This window comes from Salmo trutta, chromosome 10 (genome assembly GCF_901001165.1).
Source record: "Salmo trutta chromosome 10, fSalTru1.1, whole genome shotgun sequence".
In the NCBI taxonomy this organism is placed as follows: domain Eukaryota; kingdom Metazoa; phylum Chordata; class Actinopteri; order Salmoniformes; family Salmonidae; genus Salmo; species Salmo trutta.
In genome coordinates, this window is record NC_042966.1 from 31546793 (window position 1) to 31564473 (window position 17681).

A 17681-nucleotide genomic window follows, 5' to 3' on the forward strand; every position below is an offset into this window, starting at 1 on the left:
AGGGTTTGGTTTAAAATCAGATTTTAAGACCATACATTTTAGAAATGGGCAGGGGTTATGACTTAATTAGTGACGACTGAGCAATTGGGTTTAAGTGCCTTGGTTTAGGGCACTTCAACAGAAATTTCACTTTGTCAGCTTCGGGATTCGAACTAGCAATCATTCAGTCACTAGCCAAACGCTCTAAATGCTACCTGCCACCCCACAACACCGGTCAATCGCACCTCCTTCTCCTCGTGCTTCCCGAGCGAGGACAGTTACGTTCAGATTGTGACCAATATTATACGTTATTTTTCCTCGCCCATTGAAATAATTAGAACAGGGGTGTCAAACGTCCGGCCCGCGGGCCGGATCAGGCCCGCAAAGGGGTTTAATCCGGCCCGCGAGATGGTTTTGTAAAGTATAAAAATGAGCTGCAATTTTTCAATAAAAGAAACTGCTGTTCCAATTGCGTCCACTGGATGGCGCAATAGCAATTGTGTTAAGCAAGCAAACCGTTTATAACGGAGCAGAGCAAGTAGGTCAAGCAAGTGCAGCCAGTCCAGATGAGCTACTTTGTTTTGCCCGCGATATTTATTACGGCTTCTACTTTTAACATTTTGTGCTTTGGCACCATCATTGCCCCAATATGTCTCTGTCAAAAAAGAGAAAAGTGGACGCAGAGTGCAGAGTGTTCCAAGAAAAATGGTCATCCTCCTATTTATTTACGGAATTGAATGGGAAAGCTGTATGTTTGGTGTGTTCACAGCATGTTGCAGTGCTGAAAGAGTATAACCTTCGTCGCCACTATGTGAGTCTTCATGCCGACAAATATGACAACTTTCAAGGACAGCAGAGAAGAGAGAAGGTGAATGAACTGTTGGCGGGTCTGAAGAAACAGCAGTCTGTGTTTACTCACAGCCGAGACATCAGTGACGCTGCAGTGAAAGCTAGCTACCTCATTGCTAATGAAATCGCAGTGGCTTCAAAACCATTTAGTGAGGGTGAATTTGTAAAAACATGCATGATGAAGGCAGCGGAGATTGTGTGCCCTGAAAAGCGCCAGGCTTTTGCAAATATCAGCCTGACAAGAAACACAGTTGCAGACAGGATTTCCGATCTTTCAGTGGATTTGGACAGCCAGTTGAAGCAAAAAGTAAAGTCATTTATTGGGTTTTCAGTTGCAATTGATGAAAGTACGGACATTACAGATGTTGCACAACTGGCCATTTTCATCCGCGGAGTTGATGACACATTGACCATCACCGAGGAGTTCGTGGAGTTGGTGCCGATGACAGATACAACGACAGCAGCTGATATTTTCACCGCACTCGTCGGCGCGCTGGACAGGGTCGGAGTGGACTGGTCCCGCGCTGTCAGCCTGGCTACAGATGGTGCGCCCTCAATGATCGGGAAAAAAGCAGGCGTTGTGACAAAGTTCAGAGAGAAAGTGCAATCTGCAAATGGAGGACGTGATTTTTGGACTTTTCACTGTATTTTGCACCAGGAGGCTTTGTGTTGCAAGTCATTAAAGATGGATAACGTCATGAAGGTGGTCATCCAAACTGTTAATTTCATCCGATCCAGAAGCCTGAATCACCGTCAGTTTGACAGCCTTCTCAGAGAGAAAGACCACATCCATGGCCTGCCATACCACACTGAGGTAAGATGGTTAAGCCGAGGTGCTGTGCTTAGGCGTTTCTTTGATTTACGAGAAGAAATTGAACAGTTCATGGAAGAAAAGGGCAAACCAGTGTTAGAATTTCATTCCGCAGAATGGATGCAGGACCTTGCATTTATGGTGGATGTTACAGAGCACCTGAATAACTTGAACAAACAGCTGCAAGGGCGCAACAAAGTCGTCACGCAGTATTATGACAGCATACGTTCTTTCAAGTTGAAGCTGTCATTGTGGGAGACGCAACTCGCCGGTGGTGATGCAGCTCACTTCCCCTGTCTGAAAAATGTGTGCGCGACCCAACATGTGGCAGACATGAAGCGGTTCAAAGATAAAATAACGGCACTGTTACGGGAGTTTGAGCAACGCTTTCAGATTTTTGGTGAACTGGAGAAAGACTTCAACGTTTTTTGCTCGCCATTCACCGTGAATCCCTCTGATCTGCCCGTCAGCATCCAACTTGAAATAATAGACTTGCAGTGTGACTCGGATATGAAGGGCAAATTTGCCGCAGCTGGCTTGGACACATTTTATCAGAATCTCTTGCCAGGTTACCCCAACTTGACAGCCCTCGCTGCAAAACTGTTGTGCATGTTTGGAACCACATATCTTTGTGAGCAAGTTTTCTCTGTAATGAGCATAAATAAAACAAAGCTGCGCTCAAGGCTCACGCACAAGCACTTGAATCACATCCTGAAGTTGGCTGCCACTCAGGATGTGACGCCTGATATTGATGCGCTGGTGAAAGCTAAAAGATGCCAGGTATCAGGAGTCAAATAAACTATGCAACCCCACTTAAAGTGCTGCATGAGACACCCTGATATAGTTCTGTGATCTGTGATATACTTTTGTGAATCACTGAGGCATTGTGTGTTTGTGTGTTCTTTTTCTTTAGAATTTTCAAATAAACTTGAGGTGTTTTATGATTAATAGTGATGTTGTGCTTGTACTATTGTGGACACACTGTCCTCAGGCTCCAGCTTTATGTTTTATGTTGATCGTATTAAAACAAAGAAAACAATCTGAAGTTGTTGTTTTTAAGTTATATATACCATGATTTTACCGGTCCGGCCCACTTGGGAATAGATTTTCCTTCATGTGGCCCCTGAGCTAAAATGAGTTTGACACCCCTGAATTAGAAGGTTCGGCTGTTGACGTTGCCAGTTACCCAGCATACAACAGTTGTGACCCGGCCATTCACGAAGTTGTGACCCGGCCATTCACGATTCAAGCTCTCTGAAAGCCATGCACATGACAACAGTATCACCTGGCGGTAGGTGAAAGTACTACAACACATGTGAAAGGGGAAACTTGAGCGTCTGCTGTTGTTGTCCCCGGTATCCAGGCAACCCTCCAGAATACTTTTTGACCCATATTGCAGGCTGTTGGTTGGTCTAGAAGGGTGTAGTGAGGAATTTGCTATATTTAGCTAGTCAGCTAGAGATACAATTAACCTGCATTTATTTTAAGGTGGGTGACTATCTATGTTGCAGAATATATTATGTTAGAATACGACTGTTGCCTAAAGTATTAGCTAACGTCAGTTTGCAGGAAATGTGCTCTGTTACCCAGCTAGCTAGTTAGCTAACTTTAGCTAGCTGGGTAATCCTTACTACAGACCACCTACAGCTCTTAGCTATTACCTACTAGAAAGACTGTGAGTGACAGTACACAGTGCAGCTACTGCAACAAATGTAGCGATAAATAATATTTTAGCTGCACCTATTTGGGTTATCAATATGGTCTTAGTGGGTTGTTAGCCTAACTAGCTATCCATTTATTTCAATGGATTATGATTTCTTTATTTTTGCTGTTTTCAGAGTAACTACATAGCTAGAAACGATCACCATGGATGGTTGTGGGGAAGGCAGAGGGACCAACAGGCTGATGGTGGAAAAGCTATCCTTGTCCTGTGATAGACTGCTATCTCACCTGCAGCTGGCCTGCTGTTCCTCTCACTGTGCCTCACCACTACAAGGCAAGGACCTGTTGATACACTGTCTCCTGGACCCAGAGCTGAAGGTCAGTTACAGACAGTCCTACAGTATAAATTGGAAACGGATGTTAGCCAAAAGGATGTTCTGTTTTATCTCCCAATCCCACACAGAGACATACACACATCCTTACTCAAGGTCACACCAGGAGAAGATGGCATCTAAGATTTGATACTATCAAAATACCTATATGCCCTCCTCAGTAGCTTCCCACCGTTAAATACATGCTTCGGGAACTTTGGCGACTACAGTGCATTCGGAAAGTATTCAGACCACTTGACTTTTTCCACATTTTGTTACGTTACTGTGTTATTCTAAAATTGATTAAATTATATTTTTTCCTCATCAATCTACACACAATACCCCATAATGATGAAGCAAAAACCGTTTTTTAGAAATACCTTATTTACATAAGTATTCAGACATTTTGCTATGAGACTCGAAATTGAGATCAGGTGCACTCTGTTTCCATTGATCGTCCTTGAGATGTTTCTACAACTTGATTGGAGTCCACCTGTGGTAAATTCAATTGATTGGACATGATTTGGAAAGGCACACATCTGTCTATATAAGGTCCCACAGTTGGCAGTGCATGTCAGAGCAAAAACCAAGCCATGAGGTCAAAGGAATTGTCCGTAGAGCTCCGAGACAGGATTGTGTTGAGGCACAGATCTGGGGAAGGGTACCAAAAAATGTATGCAGCATTGAAGGTCCCTAAGAGCACAGTGGCTTCCATCATTCTTTAATGGAAGAAGTTTGAAACTACCAAGACTCTTCCTAGACCTGGCTGCCCAGCCAAACTGAGCAATCGGGGGAGAAGGGCCTTGGTTATGGATGTGACCAAGTGTAACAGTATAGCTTCCGTCCCTCTCCTCGCCCCAACCTGGGCTCGAACCAGGGACCCTCTGCGCACATCAACAACTGACACCCCACGAAGCATCGTTACCCATCGCGCCACAAAAGCCGCGGCCCTTGCAGCGCAAGGGGAACAGCTACTTAAAGTCGCAGAGTAAGTGACGTCATCGATTGAAGCGCTATTAGCGCGCACCACCGCTAACTAACTAGCCATTTCACATCGGTTACACAAGAACCCGATGGTCACTTTGACAGAGCTCCAGAGGTCCTCTGTGGAGATGGGAGAACCTTCCAGAAGCACTCCACCAATCAGGCCTTTATGGTAGAGTGGCCAGATGGAAGCCACTCCTTAGTAAACGGCACATGACAGCCGCCTTGGAGTTTGCCAAAAGGCACCTTAACACTCTCAGACCATGAGTCTTTAGGAAAGTAGTTTGCAAAGCTGTTATCAAGGCAAAGGGTGGCTACTTTGAAGAATGTCAAATATAAAATATATTTTGATTTGTTTAACACTTTTTTGGTTACAACGTTATTCCATATGTGCTATTTCATAGTTTTGATGTCTTCAATATTATTCTACAATGTAGAAAATAATAAAATAAAGAAAAACCCTAGAATGAATAGGTGTGTCCAAACTTTTGACCGGAACTGTATGTGACGTAGTACGCATTTTTTGGTGCCCACTTTTGGCTCGTGAGCGCTACTTTCAGAACTACTGGCTATAAATTCTACAAAAGTACTGGAGAATTTCTATAAGTGTAAAGAAATCTGCCTGTTCAATCATTGCATCATGTGGCTCCACCACACTCCAATGCATCTCCTCCCCTCTGCAGGCCCTGCGACTGACTGGTCACCATGGAGACATCTCTGCCATGGTGTTTGGGACAGGTAGAGACCCTCTCCTGCTCTGCTCTGCCTCTGCAGATTATGTCATAGTCTGGGACATCCGGCGCTGCTACAGGAGAACTAGGGAGGGTGAGGATTTTTGCTTCATAGCTGTATGAACAGTAAGACAACAATACATTTAAATTCAGTGGCAACATTTTATATACTGGTAAGGCCTCATTTAATCAATCAATCACTTACTCAGTTTGGAATTTACAATGCTTTATAGTACAATTATTGAAATACTAAAATCATAGATGTTTTCAGGGGTAGTTGCGTCTGGTACAGTTATTGGGACACTACTGGGCAAGGTAGTCCATCTGTCATTTTGTCCCTGTGATGAGCGAGTGGCTGCATGCTCAGGGGCGAAAGTATACATACTCAACTCCAATGTAAGTACAGCATGCTGAATGTGTACTCTACTCCTCAAATTCATCCTTTATAACAAGTGTTTGTGTTATGTTTTTATAATTCTTGTAAGATGCTGACAAGTGAATGGACAATAAAGTTATCTTATCTTCTATTGCATACACTGTCTGTTTGACTGACCTCCAGATAGAGGAAGTGTTGTCTGTTCTGGCTGGCCACCTGGGACCTTTGACAGCAGCTGAGTTCTGTCCATGGAACAAAGTCATCCTGGTGTCCATATCGGAAGACCGCACGTTTAAGGTACAGTCAGGTTATTCACTAACAAGTGAAATTCTCGGGCCGACTCTTCTCTGTATACATCAATGATGTTGCTCTTGCTGCTGGTGATTCTCTGATCCACCTCTATGCAGACGACACCATTCTGTATACTTCTGGCCCCTCTTTGGACACTGTGTTAACTAACCTCCAGACGATCTTCAGTGCCATACAACTCTCCTTCCGTGGCCTCCAACTTCTCTTAAACGCAAGTAAAACTAATTGCATGCTATTTAATCGATCACTGCCCGCACCTGCTCGCCCGTCCAGCATCACTACTCTGAACGGCTCTGACGTAGAATACGTGGACAACTATAAATACCTAGGTGTCTGGTTAGACTGTAAACTCTCCTTCCAGACTAACATTAAGCATCTCCAATCCAAAATTAAATCTAGAATCGGCTTCCTATATCACAACAAAGCATCCTTCACTCATGCTGCCAAACATACCCTCGTAAAACTGACCATCCTACCGATCCTTGACTTCGGTGATGCCATCTATAAAATAGCCTCCAACACTACTCAACAAACTGGATGCAGTCTATCACAGTGCCATCCATTTTGTCACCAAAGCCCCATACACTACCCACCATTGCGACCTGTATGCTCTCGTTGGTTGGCCCTCGCTTCATACTCGTCGCCAAACCTACTAGCTACAGGTTATCTACAAGTCTCTGCTAGGTAAAGCCCCGCCTTATCTCAGGTCACCATAGCAGCACCCACTCGTAGCACGCGCTCCAGCAGGTATATCTCACTGGTCACCCCCAAAGCCAATTCCTCCTTTGGTCGTCTTTCCTTCCAGTTCTCTGCTGCCAATGACTGGAACGAACTGCAAAACCTCTGAAGCTGGAGACTCATATCTCCCTCACTAGCTTTAAGCATCAGCTGTCAGAGCAGCTCACAGATCACTGCACCTGTACATAGATGGGCTGTTTACAGATGGGCTATCTACAGTGAGGGAAAAAAGTATTTGATCCCCTGCTGATTTTGTACGTTTGCCCACTGACAAAGAAATGATCAGTCTATAATTTGAATGGTAGGTTTATTTGAACAGTGAGAGACAGAATAACAACAACAAAAAATCCAGAAAAACGCATGTCAAAAATGTTGATTTGCATTTTAATGAGGGAAATAAGTATTTGACCCCTCTGCAAAACATGACTTAGTACTTGGTGGCAAAACCCTTGTTGGCAATCAGAGGTCAGACGTTTCTTGTAGTTGGCCACCAGGTTTGCACACATCTCAGGAGGGATTTTGTCCCACTCCTCTTTGCAGATCTTCTCCAAGTCATTAAGGTTTCGAGGCTGACGTTTGGCAACTCGAACCTTCAGCTCCCTCCACAGATTTTCTATGGGATTAAGGTCTGGAGACTGGATAGGCCACTCCAGGACCTTAATGTGCTTCTTCTTGAGCCACTCCTTTGTTGCCTTGGCCGTGTGTTTTGGGTCATTGTCATGCTGGAATACCCATCCACGACCCATTTTCAATGCCCTGGCTGAGGGAAGGAGGTTCTCACCCAAGATTTGATGGTACATGGCCCCGTCCATCGTCCCTTTGATGCGGTGAAGTTGTCCTGTCCCCTTAGCAGAAAAACACCCCCAAAGCATAATGTTTCCACCTCCATGTTTGACGGTGGAGATGGTGTTCTTGGGGGTCATAGGCAGCATTCCTCCTCCTCCAAACACGGCGAGTTGAGTTGATGCCAAAGAGCTCCATTTTGGTCTCATCTGACCACAACACATTCACCCAGTTGTCCTCTGAATCATTTAGGTGTTCATTGGCAAACTTCAGACGGGCATGTATATGTGCTTTCTTGAGCAGGGGGACCTTGCGGGTGCTGCAGGATTTCAGTCCTTCACGGCGTAGTGTGTTACTAATTGTTTTCTTAGTGACTATGATCCCAGCTGCCTTGAGATCATTGACAAGATCCTCCCGTGTAGTTCTGGGCTGATTCCTCACCGTTCTCATGATCATTGCAACTCCACGAGGTGAGATCTTGCATGGAGCCCCAGATCGAGGGAGATTGACAGTTCTTTTGTGTTTCTTCCATTTGCGAATAATCGCACCAACTGTTGTCACCTTCTCACCAAGCTGCTTGGCGATGGTCTTGTAGCCCATTCCAGCCTTGTGTAGGTCTACAATCTTGTCCCTGACATCCTTGGAGAGCTCTTTGGTCTTGGAGAGTTTGGAATCTGATTGATTGATTGCTTCTGTGGACAGGTGTCTTTTATACAGGTAACAAGCTGAGATTAGGAGCACTCCCTGTAAGAGTGTGCTCCTAATCTCAGCTCGTTACCTGTATAAAAGACACCTGGGAGCCAGAAATCTTTCTGATTGAGAGGGGGTCAAATACTTATTTCCCTCATTAAAATGCAATTTATAACATTTTTGACATGTGTTTTTCAGTTTTTTTTTTGTTGTTATTCTGTCTCTCACTGTTCAAATAAACCTTTCATTAAAATTATAGACTGATCCTTTCTTTGTCAGTGGGCAAACGTACAAAATCAGCAGGGGATCAAATACTTTTTTACCTCACTGTACCTACCTCATCCCCATACTGTATGTATTTATTTATCTTGCTCCTTTGCACCCCAGTATCTCTACTTGCACATTCATCTTCTGCATATCTACCATTCCAGTGTTTAATTGCTATATTGTAATTACTTCTCCACCATGGCCTATTTATTGCTTTAACTTACCTAATTTCCACTCACTGTATATAGACTTTTTGTTTTCTTTTGTTCTACTGTATTATTGACTGTATGTTTTGTTTGTTCCATGTGTAACTGTGTTGTATGTGTCGAATTGCTATGCTTTATCTTGGCCAGGTCGCAGTTGCAAATGAGAACTTGTTCTCAACTAGCCTACCTGGTTAAATAAAGGTGAAATAAATAAAAAAATAACTTGGCTTCAGTTATTTTGCTCGAAGTTGATTTTGCATCCCTTATCAAAGTGTACACTACACTGTAGCTTTCTACGTAGAAATGATATGTTTAGCAACTAAGTCAGTCAGCTAGCTGTAACTTGCATCATTTCACATGTGCGATCGTCTGTTTATTGTTCCAAGAGAGGCTGTTGTCCATAGGAACAGGTTTTAAACGTTTACCAATTGATCATTTCTCTTTTCGAAAGGTTTGGGGATTAAAAATGGAACAGATTCTCTACCAGTCTGCTGTATTGTCAGGTATGTGAACAGTGGATACACCAGTTTACGGTACATTTGGTTTGATATTTAGTAAATAATAACTCTCTGTCCTCCAGCATCTCCACTACTCAGTGTGTTGTTCTTGGAGAAGAGCAGGCAGCTCGTCACTGGTGCTGCTGATGGACAGGTTGGTCTCACACACACAACCACACACACACACACACACACACAGATAATCTGTGATTTCCCATTGTTTCCAGGTGTGGAGCTTCACTCTTCCTGAGGACCACAGATGTCATTTGGTGACCAAATTGGACCTTCACAAGGTGCAGCAACGACACCAAAGGCACCTGGACACAGTGGCACCACAGACTGGTGGTGTACTAGGTAAGAGAAGATAGTAAAGTAGTTATGGACATGATTTGTTTGTTTCCTGTGATGTGTTTTAGCCATATGCCTGCTAGCCAAAGACACATTTTCATTTTCACATAACGTTTGGAACATGAACTTAAACTTATTTCCCACTTTTTCTCTCACATTATGAGTAAAATAAAATGTAAACTTGAAAGTGTTTTTCCTAACACTAGATGGAATCAGAACACTGAGTTATGTTCTGTAGGAGGTTTGGGGTTATATAGTAATATGCTGTGTCTGACTGCCCATCCAATAACTCAATAGCATTTTTTGTCATATTTCGTAAAGACTCTATCATGGACACTCTTACTGACAGTTGTGGCTGCTTTGCGTGATGTATTGTTGTCTCTACCTTCTTGCCCTTTATGCTGTTGTCTGTGCTCCAATGTTGTTTGTACCATGTTTTGTGCTGCTACCATGTTGTGCTGCTGCCATGTTGTTTCTACCATGTTGTTGTCATGTTGTGTTGCTACCATGCTTTGTTGTCATGTGTTGCTGCCATGCTATGTTGTTGTCATGTGTTGCTGCCATGCTATGTTGTTGTCATGTTGTGTTGCTACCATGCTGTGTTGTCATGTGTTGCTGCCATGCTATGTTGTGTTGCTGCCATGCTATGTTGTTGTTGTGTTGCTACCATGCTATGTTGTCATGTGTTGCTGCCATGCTATGTTGTTGTCATGTTGTGTTGCTACCATGCTGTGTTGTCATGTGTTGCTGCCATGCTATGTTGTTGTCATATTGTGTTGCTACCATGCTGTGTTGCTGCTATGTTGTTGTTGTGTTGCTACCATGCTGTGTTGTCATGTGTTGCTGCTATGTTGTCATGTGTTGCTGCCATGCTATGATATTGTCTTAGGTCTCTCTTTATGTCGTGTTGTTTTGTCTCTCTCTTCGTGATGTGTGTTTAGCCCTAATATTTTTATTTTATTAGCTTTATTTTTAATCCCAGCCCCCGTCCCCACAGGAGGCCTTTTGCCTTTTGGTAGGCCGTCATTGTAAATAATAATTTGTTCTTAACTGACTTGCCTAATTAAATAAAGGTAAAATAAAATAATAAATGACCCCAAGCCACCTGTTGTGTTTCGTTCCAGGAATCCCTCCAGACCCAGTGGAGACGGCAAAGCCAGTCCTCAGAGTTTGTGCTTATGACAGGCCTGACATTGATCATGGGCAGCAGAGGTAAAATGGGTTTCTCTCCAGGGTCCATGCACTGTAGATAAAAGGGGTTAATGCAACACATTTCCTAATTTATCACTTGACACATCACGTGTTTAACCCATTGTCACAGTCTATTTTAGCAGATGTTTGATGCCTTTGTAGTTTATATCAGTGTTTCTAAACCTTTTTCGATTACTGCACCAAGTACATCTTGCTCTGCCCGGACTTCCCCTGAAATATCTCTCATGTGAAGTGCCCCCTCACATCTGTAGCCATGAAATGCTTTGAAAGGCTGATCATATCTCACACCAACACCATCATCCCAGACACCCAGGACCCAATCCAATTTGCATACAGCCCCAACAAATCCACTGATGACACAATCTCTATTGCACTCCACAATACCCTTTCTCACCTGGACAAAAATAACACCTACATGAGAATGCTGTTCATTGACTACAGTTCAGCATTCAACACCATAGTGCAATCCAAGCTCATCACCAAGCTAAGTATGCTGGTCCTGAACACCTCCCTATGCAACTGGATTCAGGACTTCCTGACGAGCCACCCCCAGGTGGTGAGGGTAGGCAACAACACATCCGCCACGCTGACCCTCAACACGAGGGCCCCTCAGGGTTGCGTGCTTAGTCCCCTCCTGTACTCCCTGTTCACCCACGACTGCGTGACCTCGCACAACTCCAACACCATCATTCATTTTGCAGACGACACAACAGTGATAGAACTGATCACCGACAACAATGAGACAGCCTACAGGGAGCAGGTCAGTGTGCTGCCAGGACAACAACCTCTTCCTCAACGTGAGCAAGACAAAGGAGCTGAACTACAGGAAACGTGAACTACAGGAAACAGCGGGCGCCACCATCCACATCGACAGGGCTGTAGTGGAGCAGGTCACTAACAACCTATTGTGGTCCACACACACCAACACAGTTGTGAAGAGGGCACGACAACGCCTCTTCCCCATCAGGAGGCTAAAAAGATTTGGCATGGGCCCTTAGATTCTCGAAACCTTCTACAGCTGCACCATTGAGAGCATCTTGACTGGCTGCATCACTGCTTGGTATGGCATCTGTTTGGCACCTGACCGCAGGGCTCGACATAGGGTAATGCATACAGTGCAGTACATCCCTGGGTCCAAGCTCCCTGCCATCCAGGACCTCTATACCAGGCGGTGTCAGACGAAGGCCCTAAAAATTGTCAGCCACCCAATTCATAGCCTGTTGTCTCTGCTCCCGCTTGGCAAGTCTGGAACCAACAGGACCCTGAACAGCTTCTAACCCCAAGCCATAAGACTGCTAAATAGTTAACCAATAACTACCTGGACCATCTGCAATGACCATTGACTCTTTTGTCTCATCACATACGGAGCTGTTACTGTTTATTATCTATCCTATTGCGTAGTGACTTTATCCCTACCTATATGTACAGTACCCGTCAAAAGTTTTGATACACCTACTCATTCAAGGGTTTTTCTTTATTTTTTATATTTTCTATATTGTAAAATAATCGTGAAGACATCAACACTATGAAATAACACATGGAATCATGTAGTAACCAAAAAAGTGTTAAACAAATCAAAATAATATATATTTTATATTTGAGATTCTTCAAAGTAGCCACCCTTTGCCTTGATGACAGCTTTGCACACTCTTGTCGTTCTCTCAAGCAGCTTCATGAGTTAGTCACCTGGAATGCATTTCAATTAACAGGTGTGCCTTGTTAAAAGTAAATTTGGGAATTTCTTTCCTTCTTAATGCGTTTGAGCCAATAAGTTGTTTTGTGACAATGTAGGGGTGGTATACAGAAGAAAGCACTATTTTGTAAAATACCAAGTCCATATTATGGCAAGAACAGCTCAAATTAGCAAAGAGAAATGACAGTCCATCATTACTTTAAGACATGAAGGTCAGTCAATCTGGAACATTTCAATAACTTTGAAAGTTTCTTCAAGTGCAGTCGCAAAACCCATCAAGTGCTATGATGAAACTGGCTCTCATGAGGACCGCCACAGGAAAGGAAGACCCAGGTTTACCTCTGCTGCATAGGACAAGTTCATTAGAGTTACCAGCCTCAGAAATTGCAGCCCCAATAAATGCTTCACAGAGTTCAAGTAACAGACACATCTCAACATCAACTGTTCAGAGGAGACTGTGTGAATCAGGCCTTCATGGTCGAATTGCTGCAAAGAAACCACTACTTAAGGACACCAGTAAGAAGAGACTTGCTTGCGCCAAGAAACATGAGCAATGGACATTAGACCGGTGGAAATCTGTCCTTTGGTCTGATGAGTCCAAATTTTAGATTTTTGGTTCCAACTGCTGTGTCTTTGTGAGATGCAGAGTAGGTGAATGGATGATCTCCGCATGTGTGGTTTCCACCATGAAGTATGGAGGAGGAGGAAGTGTGATTGTGTGGGAGTTCTTTGCTGGTGACACTGTCTGTGATTTATTTAGATTTCAAGGCACACTTAACCAGCATGGCTACCACAGCATTCTGCAGCGATACACCATCCCATCTGGTTTGCGCTTAGTGGGACTATCATTTGTTTTTCAACAGGACAATGACCCAAAACACACCTCCAGGCTTTGTAAGGGCTATTGACCAAGAAGGAGAGGGATTGTGCTGCATCAGATGACCTGGCCTCCACAATCACTCGACCTCAACCCACTTGAGATGGTTTGGGATGAGTTGGACCGCAGAGTGAAGGAAAAGCAGCCAACAAGTGCTCAGTATATGTGGGAACTCCTTCAAGACTGTTGGAAAATGATTTCTCATGAAGCTGGTTGAGAGAATGCCAAGAGTGTGCTAATCTGTCATCAAGGCAAAGGGTGGCAACTTTGAAGAATCTAAAATATAAAATGTATTTTGATTTGTTTAGCAATTTTTGCTTACTACATGATTCCATATGTGTTAATTCATAGTTTATTCTACAATGTAGATAATAGTAAAAGTAAAGAAAAACCCTTGAATGAGTAGGTGTGTCCAAACATTTGACTGGTACTGTACATATCTACCAAATTACCTCGTACCCCTGCACAATGAATCGGTTCTGGTACCTCGTGTATATAGCCAAGTTATCATTACTCATTGTGTATTTATTCTTTGTGTTATTATTTTTCCATTACTTGTCTTTTTTCTCTTTGCATCGTTAGGAATAGTAAGCATTTCACTGTTAGTCTACACCTGTTGCTTACGAAGCATGTGACAAATATTATTATATTTGATTTGATTAGACTTTACCAGTAAGCCTATGATCTAATGAGTCTTCTCAAGTACCCCTGTGGATAGGCCAACCCCTGGTTGAGAACCACTGGTCTTTATTACAGCCTACTAGGCCTGTTTCCCCAGGTCATGTAGAGAGTGCTTGATTCGTCATTATTTCCACAGACCAGGAGTTTTGAGTGATCCAGGAAAATATGATATCGTAAATGACGACGTTATATATTTACATTTATATTTCTCCAGCCTTGCAGGTGTTCATGTCTTTATTGGTAGTGACTAACAGGGTATGTTGGGGTGTCAGAGTGGTGTTTCCACAGCGATAGCAGGACACTTCCTATTAAAGGCTACTTAAAGTGCCGTTAACAGTCTCAGGCTGTCCAATCAGCACCTGTTGCCATGGTGAAGTACTGTAGACACTATGCAAAGCCTGGGATGCACAAGGGGTGCACGTGCAGCATACTGTCTGTAGGCCATAGGGTGACTGACTGATTAGTTTAGAATGGTCCGCACTGTCAGGGCACAAGTCTCTGACTTTGATATGTCCATCACAAGGAATCTTAGAGTAGGCATCAAAGCAATGCAGTGTGCCACAACAGAAGCCTGGTCCCAGATTGGTTTGTGCTATATAGCCAACTCATGTCAGTATACATAACCATCTGTACAGCTAACTCATGAAGGCGTGACAATGACCATAGGAGGTGACAAGGCAGCACAAACAGATCTGAGACCAGGCTACCACATCAGTATATAACAATAAATGTTTTAGCAGTTATAGAAACACAACATGTATCACAGACTTCTAGGCCTAGTCAATCATGGTTTGTTATTTCCTACTACAGTTCAACATTTTCCTGAGTTTATTTGTCGAGGCAAGGCATGGACTTCACTACTTAAACTAAACAGTGGACTATGTTGGACAGGATCGTTGTTGGTTGAAGAGCCTCTTCTCCCTGTCTCCTCTCCTCTGCCACTCTGTCTATTTACTCTACAGCGTGAGATGCTATAGTTCCCTGGTTACCACCTTATGATGTACATACAGTACCTTTGGAAAGTATTCAGACCCCTTGACTTTGTCCACATTTTGTAACGTTACAGCCTTATTCTAAAATGTATTACATTTTTCCCCCTCATCGCTCTACACACAATACCCCATAATGACAATCAAAAACATGTTTTTATACATTTTTGCAAATTTATTACAAATAAAAAACTGAAATATCACATTTACGTAAGTATTCAGAACTTTTACTCAGTACTTTGTTGAAGCACTTTTAGCAGTGATTACAGCATCGAGTCTTCTTGGGTATGACGCTACAAGCTTGGCACAACCGTATTTGGGGAGTTTCTCGCATTCTTCTCTGCAGATCCTCTCAAGCTCTGTCAGGATGGATGGGAGCATTGCTGCACTGCTATTTTCAGGTCTCTCCAGAGATACTTGATCGGGTTCAAGTCCGGGCTCTGGCTGGGCCACTCAAGGACATTCAGAGATTTTTCCCGAAGCCACTCCTGCGCTGTCTTGGCTGTGTGCTTAGGGTCGTTGTTCTGTTGGAAGGTGAGCCTTCGTCCCAGTCTCGATCCTGACTCGTCTCCCAGTCCCTGCCACTGAAAAACATCCCCACAGTATGATGCTGCCACCACCATGCTTCACCGTAGGGATGGTGCCAGGTTTCCTCCATACGTGACGCTTGGCTATCAGGCCAAAGAGTTCAATCTTGGTTTTATCGACACAGATAATTTTGTTTCTCATGGTCTGAGAGTCTTAAGGTGTCTTTTGGCAAACTCCAAGCGGGCTGTCATGTGCCTTTTACTGAGGAATGGCTTCTGTTTGACCAATCTACCATAAAGGCCTGGTTGGTAGAGTGTTGCAGAGATGGTTGTCCTTCTGTAAGGAACTCTGGAGCTCTGTCAAAGTGACCATCGGGTACTTGGTCACCTCCCTGACCAATGCCCTTCTCCCACGATTGCTCAGTTTGGCCGGGCGGCCAGCTCTAAGAAAAGTCTTGGTGGGTCCAGACTTCTTCCATTTAAGAATGATGGAGGCCACTGTGTTCTTGGGGATCTTCAATGCTGCAGTCATTTTTTGGTACCCTTCCCCAGATTGGTGCCTCGACACAATCGTGTCTTGGAGCTCTACGGACAATCCCCTCGGCCTCATGGCTTGGTTTTTGCTCTGACATGCACTGGCAACTGTGGGACCTTATAGACAGGTGTGTGCCTTTCCAAATCATGTCCAATCAATTGAATTTACCACAGGTGGACTCCAATCATGTTGTAGAAACATCTCAAGAATGATCAATGGAAACAGGATGCACCAGAGCTCAATTTCGAGTCTCATAGCAAAGGGTCTGAATACTTATGTAAATAAGGTTTTTCTGTTTTTTACATTTGATACATTTTCTAAAATAAACTCTTTTCGTTTCATTATTATGCGGTATTGTGTGTAGATTGCTGACATTTTTATTTATTCAATAAATTTTAGAATAAGGCTGTAATGTAACAAAATGTGCAAAGTCAAGGGGTCTGAATACTTTCTGAAGGCACTGTATGCAGCATTAAACCAGGGGAAAATTCAGCCTTGGCTTGGATCAAACCCAATGCTCCCAGTTGGTGGTGTGGTGTGTGTGTGTGTATGCCTTGCCATCTCACCAGTTGCCGACCACACTGTCTTTCTTTAGTATAGGGTTACTTTGTCATCTCCTCCTTTAGTGTGAGGTTACATTCTCATCTCCTTTTTAGTGTGAGGTTACAGTCTTCTCCTCTTTAGTGCAGGGTTACATTGTCTTCTCCTCTTTAGTGCAGGGTTACATTGTATTGTCCTCTTTAGTGTGAGGTTACATTTTCTTCTCCTCTTTAGTGTGGGGTTACATTTTCTTCTCCTCTTTAGTGCGGGGTTACATTGTATTGTCCTCTTTAGTGTGAGGTTACATTTTCTTCTCCTCTTTAGTGTGAGGTTACATTTTCTTCTCCTCTTTAGTGCAGGGTTACATTGTATTGTCCTCTTTAGTGTGAGGTTACATTGTCTTCTCCGCTTTCGTGTGGGATTACATTGTCTTCTCCTCTTTAGTTCGGGATTACATTGTCATCTCCTTTTTAGTGTGGGGTTAGATTATGTTATCCTCTTTAGTCTGGGGTTACATTGTCTTCTCCTGTTTAGTGTGGGGTTAAATGTCTTCTCTTCAGTGTGGGTTTACATTGTTTTCTCCTCTTTAGTGTGGGCTTACATTGTCTTCTCTTTAGTGCCGGGTTACATTGTCTTCTCCTCTTTCGTGTGGGGTTACATTGTCATCTCCTCTTTAGTGCTGGGTTACATTGTCTTCTCCTCTTTAGAGTGGGGTTACATTGTCTTCTCTTTCGTGTGGGGTTATATATTCTTCTCTTTAGTGTGGGGTTACATTGTCTTCTCCTTTTTAGTGCGGGGTTAGATTATATTCTCCTCTTTAGTGTGGGGTTACATTGTCTTCTCCTTTTTAGTGTGGTGTTAGATTATATTCTCCTCTTTAGTGTGGGGCTAGATTATATTCTCCTTTTTAGTGTGGGGCTAGATTGTCTTCTCTTCTTTAGTGTGGGGTTACATTGTCTTCTCGTTTTTAGTGTGGTGTTAGATTATATTCTCCTCTTTAGTGCTGGGTTACATTGTCTTCTCCTT

General features: G+C 43.4%; 1 protein-coding gene across 1 annotated transcript in view; it reads left to right on the plus strand.

The window, feature by feature from the left end:
* Nucleotides 1-3039: 3039 nt before the first annotated feature.
* Nucleotides 3040-17681, plus strand: part of wdr27 (WD repeat domain 27) — a 168809-nt gene continuing 154167 nt past the window's right edge. The window contains exons 1-9 of the mRNA XM_029765300.1: nucleotides 3040-3127; nucleotides 3478-3679; nucleotides 5340-5481; nucleotides 5659-5783; nucleotides 5947-6060; nucleotides 9208-9259; nucleotides 9337-9407; nucleotides 9481-9607; nucleotides 10726-10813. Coding sequence (XP_029621160.1) covers nucleotides 3506-3679; nucleotides 5340-5481; nucleotides 5659-5783; nucleotides 5947-6060; nucleotides 9208-9259; nucleotides 9337-9407; nucleotides 9481-9607; nucleotides 10726-10813 — 893 coding nt within the window. The 5' untranslated portion in view covers nucleotides 3040-3127; nucleotides 3478-3505. The remainder of the gene's footprint in view (nucleotides 3128-3477; nucleotides 3680-5339; nucleotides 5482-5658; nucleotides 5784-5946; nucleotides 6061-9207; nucleotides 9260-9336; nucleotides 9408-9480; nucleotides 9608-10725; nucleotides 10814-17681) is intronic.